Genomic DNA, 6,640 nt, shown 5'->3' on the forward strand with positions numbered 1-6,640 from the left:
AGTTGTTAGATTTGAAGGAGAGGGAGGAATAAAGAAAATTGACCCAATTAAATTAACAAAAATCATCAAAGGACAAATTGGAGAAGTAAAATATGCTAGAATTCTAGGAGATGGGAACTTGTTAATTGGGTGTAATAATAAAGACCAAATGGAGAAGGCTAGAAAACTAACAAATGTTGGAAAAATAAAAGTTCTTAAGGTTGTAAGAGTTGGGGAAAAGAGAATCAATGGATGCAAGGGTGTGATCTATGAAGTTCCCATTCATGTTAATATAAGAGAACTAGTGGAAAGCATTAAAGTGGAAAATGGCACAGTGAAAAGTGTAAGAAGAATGACGAAAGGGGTAGAGGAAAAGGAAACAGAATCTGTACTAATCGAATTTGAGGAGAAAGAGATACCCAAGCAGGTTTATTTTGGCTTTGTAAGATATAATGTAAAGGAGTATGTAACAAAACCAATGAGATTTTCGGCCTCGGCCAAGAATTTTCATTTCGGTGCATCCCTAGTCTCCGGTATTTTATTCAACTTCTGTACTTAGGTTTTAGTGGTCACATTTAACTGCATTGATGTGTCTTTATGACACAAAGTAGGTTGTTAATGTGACATCAAATAATTCACATGCCAGGAGGAGGCAAGCACATTTCTCATTGTAAGAGTAGGTACAATAGGTTAGCGATTTCTGTAAATTGCACAGTATTTAACTGTAATATGAACTGTATTTTACTGTAGGACATTTATACAGTATGTTACTGTATTTTAAAGTTGCATTGTGGGAAATATTCTCTTGACGCCATTAAAATACAGTATTTTTCATTTACTGTAAATTGAGATACTGTAAAAAAATTATAATAATAAATTAGCGTGAAACCTGACCAATCACAGAAAGGCATTTATTTCCCACCTGAAGGAAGAAGAAAACCAAGACACAGATGCAAGAACCTGACAGCTGCAAACATGTGTACAAATATTCTTACGTTTCTTGACATATTTTATATTTTTGATATCCACTGCTAAAAATCATTTTAACTTTGTGTCAGTTTGTCATAAACAGAAAGAGGCATCATTTTACTGTCGGGGATTTGTCGTGTTGTGTCGCGTCATGTTGCACCACGACGCATCCAGACAAGATGCGCCGCAGACTGCTTGGCTCTCCAGTGTTTGTATTGTTTTTGTTAGTTTTTCCTGTTTTTTGTTTCTCAAACATGATCAGTTTTACCAGGGATGATCAGCTGAACATTCGGCAGAACACACCACAAAATCTTCTACCGGATTTCGATTATTCTGACATTTTGCTGAACGTTGTAGTTGGTGGAGTAGCTGCGCTGATGAAGCGCTTCAGGACGCGCAGACGGGGGAAGTGAGCCGGCGTGCTCGTGAAGCTCAGACAGCGCGGATTTCAAACACCATTGCCTAGCATCCATCTGGCGAATCTCCACTCTCTACCCAACAAAACAGACAAACTTCTTCTGCTTACCCGGACAACTTAGAGCGGACCGCGACGCAGAAACAATGGGGAAATCGCTCGGTGGCGGGACATGTTTTTACATCAATGAAAGGTGGTGTACAGATGTAACAGCGTTAAAGAATATGTGCTGTCCTGATCTGGAAGCGCTCTTCATTAACTGTAAGCCGTTCTATTCGCCGTGGGAGTTTCACTCGTTCATTCTCGTGAGTGTTTACATTCCTCCGCAAGCGCACGTGAGCTCAGCTTAACAGAAACTCACTGATCAGATCACAGACACAGAACAACAACACCCAGACTCTGTTATTATCATTCTTGGGGACTTTAATAAAGCAAATCTTTCCAGTGAACTGCCAAAATACAGACAGCTTCGGTCACTAAAACAAATTCCTCGTATGTGTAAACATACCTGGCAATAAAACTCATTCTGATTCTGATTGATTATAATGGATACACCGCGTCCGGTGTAGACACGGTGTAAGGTAAGCCTAGTTATTTATCTGTTGTGGTAATTTGCAGGTCATGATTATCCAAATTATCTAAAGCCCAAAACACACTGCATGACTTTCGGCTGTCCCAGACGAAAGATTGTCATCCTGAAACAATCGTGGCGATTTCTGTGATTGTGTCGCACAGTGAGAGAGGTTCAAAGATGGCCGCTGTCACGGTCTTGCGACAAAAGATAGCCTACGATACAGCGTGATCATCGCACAGTGTGTTTGCTGCTACGATCCACGTTTACTGACCAACCAATAAAAATGCGACATGAAATCAATGCGACATGGCACTAAAACATAAAACTGCTTACCTCAAGTTTGTATCCAAGCGCTTCCACTTTTTTTCAGTACAAATAAAAACTACAACTGCTAAAGTGTGATTTATCATGCTCTTTTTGTTTACCACTAGTGCATGCTGATGACGTTTTATTCTTCTATAGTAACATGCGTCATAGCCTACGAGTCAATAGGTGTCATCATCATACAGTCTACACACGTCGTAGCCAAATTTATTAGATCCATGTTGCAGTATCACATGCAGTGATCTTATAGGATTGCTAAAATCATGCTGTGTGTCTTGGGCTTAAAGGGTTAGTTCACCCAAAAATTCAAATTAGTGGAAGCCGTTCCAGTGGGTAGGACATATGCGTCGCGCGCGCGTCTGTGAGATATGCTAGTCTCGCGAGTTTGTTTACAGGAGCAAAGGAAGCAAAGTTTCCTTACTTTACCAAAGGAAAACCAGTTTCCTCTTGGCTTATATCGAAATCCTCCAACATTTGTCTTTACAAATCCTCAGTTTGTACTTCTAATTCATGACTGGCATTCTGTTTTGTTGTCTCTCCACATTTGTCGCTAATCATGCTATGCCAACGTCCTACATCATCTACCGGAACGGCTTCCGTGTATGACAGATAGCGGAAGTGAGAGAAAAGTGTTCATTACGTTTGAAATATGGATATTTATCTTACAAAAACGCATGGATTCACTACAGGAGGCCTTTATTCACCCCCCGGAGCCATGTGAGGCACGTTTTATTATAGATGCGTGTGCTTTATTTAACGTGTTTTGGACTGTTAAAGAGAAACACCCGCCCACTACAATAATAACACTTAGAATAAGTTTAACCAACTAGCAGTTAGCCAAAAGGTAATTGGTCATATTTTTGGATTCAACTAAAAATATGACCAGTCTTAAAAAAATTATTGGCATTTACCACAGAAAATCCAATTGAAAGTATTTTTAATAATGTATGAAACATGATTGTAAATTAAATGGAAAGAATCAATAAAAGCAATAGGAAAATATAGTAATAGATAAAATGTAAAAAGTGCAGTAACAAATTAAAGTGATCATATATTCCAGTATATAGTTTGCTTAGACATTAGCATCGATTCTTTTAATATTATGAAGACAAAGGTTTTTTTTTTTTTTTTTGTGTACTCTGCATTGAATTTATTTAATACACGAGTTTCACAATTTGTGTTGAATTACTGAAATAAATGAACTTTTCCACGACATTCTAATTTATTGAGATGCACCTGTAATAAAGTGGCCGGTGAGGGTAGTAAGTATATTTGTACAGTCAGTAATTTATCAGTCAAGACTTTTAGTATAAGAATTGAATTTAGGCAAAATATAACAACAGAATAAAATCAATATTGGGAGCATAGTTAAACTGCATATACAAACATTTATCACAAAACAGCCAATACACAAAACACATTTTGTATTTTATTATGTATGAGACATTATACATGGTTATATGTTTCATCAATGAAAATGAAAAGCTACATTTAAAAGTTAAGTTTTATTGGCATTTACCACAGAAAATCCAATTGAAAGTATTTTTAATAATGTATGAAACATGATTGTAAATTAAATGGAAAGAATCAATAAAAGCAATAGGAAAATATAGCAATAGATAAAATGTAAAAAGTGCAGTTACAAATTTAAAGTTATCATATATTGCAGTATATAGTTTGCTTGGACATTAGCATCGATTATTTTAATATTATGAAGACAAAGTTTTTTTGTTTTTGTTTTGCTGAACTCCGAATCAGCACACAATCTTAATATACATAATCTGATTTACTCAGTGACAGGCAGAAAATGCTTACATGCTCTATTGGACATAGATCAATGAACAGAAGCAAGCCCAGCTTCTTTTCTGCTTACTCGAGCCGTATTTGCGCACTGCCTAAACCTGGAAGGAGACTCAAGAAATATTCAACAGTAGCAATGGTAGCGAGCGCAGCAGACACTTGCAATCTGGTCAGTGCTCTTTCTCGGATGGCGGTAACAAATTTAGATTTGCCCAGATGTTTCAGGTGGGGCTTGTTAACTTTTTCTGAAAGCCTTGTCAGTGATTTATCATCCAAACCAAATGCATAGTAGCACCTTGTGAGGAAAAGCACGACTATGCCTACATCACATGCTGCTGATAGGCCAGGCACAGGGATAACTGCTACACCAGCAGAGGCAAGAGATGCAGCCCAGATCATCCGTTTAAACATATTGATCTTCTTCTCAAGAGATGCAGCAGAACACACTGGCCAGGCTTGTAGAAGAGCATACTTCTTGTGTTCTGGAAGCTCATCTTCAAGAATGTTTTGAAGTGATTCAAAATCATATTTCTCCAAATCAGAAGACGATATCAAGAAAACTTTGGGGTCTCCAAGTTTTTTCAGGTTTTTCTGACAATCCTCTCTTATTATGGAAAGAACTTTCTGCTCATCAAATCCTTTTTTCTTTTTCTCTGAAAACATGTCATTGTCAATCTTGGAACGAACAAAGTAAAAGCTTTTCTTCCGTTTTCTTATTTCTTTAGCCAGCAGGATGTCATTCTCCATGAACCTCTCTGAGTTAAGGATAATGAAGAAATCATAGGTGTTAAAATTGACATCTTTCAGGTATTTTTTTGCTTTGAAGTTTGGGCTTCCTATTCCAGGCAGGTCCCAGATCTTCACATTTGGCATTACAGGATGTTCATACATGGTGGCCACCATTGTAGTTTCTGTGACTCCAGTAGGTGCTGCTCCATCCTTTAGACCTCTAAGTGCATTTACAAAGGAGGATTTTCCTGATCCTGTCTTTCCAGTCACAGCGATGTTAAGTGAGACATTAACAAACTGATCAAATTTTATTTTAGCTTTTGCTGTAGCCTTTTCCAGAGTGGACTCGCCCGATCCCTTTATTGCATCAACAACAGCAGGGTCTGGATTTTCCATGTTCTGAATGGCAAATTAAACATTAATGAATGCTCAGAATTAGAGACACAATACTTATTTAAATAATGTAATTTAATAATGTAACTGACAACATATGATTCTAATTACCTGAATTTCTTGGTTCCAGGAGGAGTACTGAAACCTGTTTAAACACAAAAATTGAATATTATGCCAATGTGAAACAGTTGTGCTGTCGACACTGAACAACAATCATAACCCCAGAGTCAACAGACAATCAGAGAGATCAAAAGTAGATTGCTTTTACATTTATTGTAGTATTATTGAAATATATTTATATTTAATAATTAAATTCAAATGAGATGTGAATATATTTGAATATAATTAGCAATGTGTGAAACTGTCATTCCCAATATTGATATTCAATCTACCTCAAACTATTTTGAAACTTGCAGTGAATTTCTGTAAACCGTGTGCTGTAAAATTCCAAATGTAACTAGATTAAAAAAAAATGTGTCAAAACAAACTTTGATGTTGGATTTAGAAAGCATAGCCAGAAAGTTGCAAGCAATTTGAAAAGCCTGAAGATTTGAATAGACTAATGCTGCCTTCACATGCTATCGGAAATATAGTAAATACAAGTTTCTGGTTCTGCACAGTTACTTTCTGGTTTTAAATAAGCCATCTCAGTCATTTCCAGTCAACTGTCAAAATCAGCTGCGCTGTAAGGGGAGCACCCTTTGATCGGTTTCTCTACATAATCCATTCACAATTTTAAGAAGTTTTGTTTGTCTAAGAGGACCACACGTTCACATTTACAGTTTCAGGAATGACAAACGTGAGTTTAACAGATTATAAAGACTTTAAACAGAGCATAAAGTACCATAACTAATTAATTTAAAACATTGAAATGTCTTAAAACAATTATTTAACCCTTTGAGCGGTACGGTCCCACATATGGGATTTAGAACGTTCGGTGATACTGCCAAATTCAAACTGTGCTTTTGCGCTTTGGCTGACGCTGAGCCAGAGAGAGACGTGCACTGCTCGTCATATATTGTCACAACTATGCAGTGTTCTTAACCACATAATGCATATTTTAGGCTTCAGACATTTAAATACACATAAGTACTAGTTAATCAATACATTTAGAGTTTGAAAAATACACACATATGTCTATGGAAGCAACGATAACAATCCATTCAAATTTAATTTGCAGATGCGTTTTATTTATATCAGATACACATAGTGTAAATAACTATAAAGTTCACTCTATTCTTCACCCAGTTCACCGGCCACTTACCGTACTGGCCCGAATATAAGACGACCCTGATTATAAGACGACCCCCCTTTTTCCAGATGTACCTTTTGGAAAAAGGCTTTTTAAAAACCAAATCTTGTTTTTTCTCAGTAAAACACATTTTGTCTTCAATTATTTTCATATTGCATATTTTTCCTATTTAAATTTTTGTTTTGAAAGTATGGTAAAAACTGGT

The 6,640-nt window shown here is 36.6% G+C and overlaps 1 protein-coding gene across 1 annotated transcript in view; it reads right to left on the reverse strand.

Moving 5' to 3' along the window:
* Positions 1–4,130: 4,130 nt before the first annotated feature.
* Positions 4,131–6,640, reverse strand: part of LOC107671509 (interferon-inducible GTPase 5-like) — a 16,788-nt gene continuing 14,278 nt past the window's right edge. The window contains exons 2-3 of the mRNA XM_016464431.1: positions 5,295–5,328; positions 4,131–5,189 (exon numbers count right to left, since the gene is read on the reverse strand). Of these exons, the coding sequence (XP_016319917.1) occupies positions 4,131–5,186 (1,056 nt within the window). The 5' untranslated portion in view covers positions 5,187–5,189; positions 5,295–5,328. The remainder of the gene's footprint in view (positions 5,190–5,294; positions 5,329–6,640) is intronic.

The sequence above is a fragment of the Sinocyclocheilus anshuiensis genome, unplaced genomic scaffold (assembly GCF_001515605.1).
Source record: "Sinocyclocheilus anshuiensis isolate Anshui unplaced genomic scaffold, SAMN03320099.WGS_v1.1 scaffold4927, whole genome shotgun sequence".
Classification (NCBI taxonomy): Eukaryota; Metazoa; Chordata; class Actinopteri; order Cypriniformes; family Cyprinidae; genus Sinocyclocheilus; species Sinocyclocheilus anshuiensis.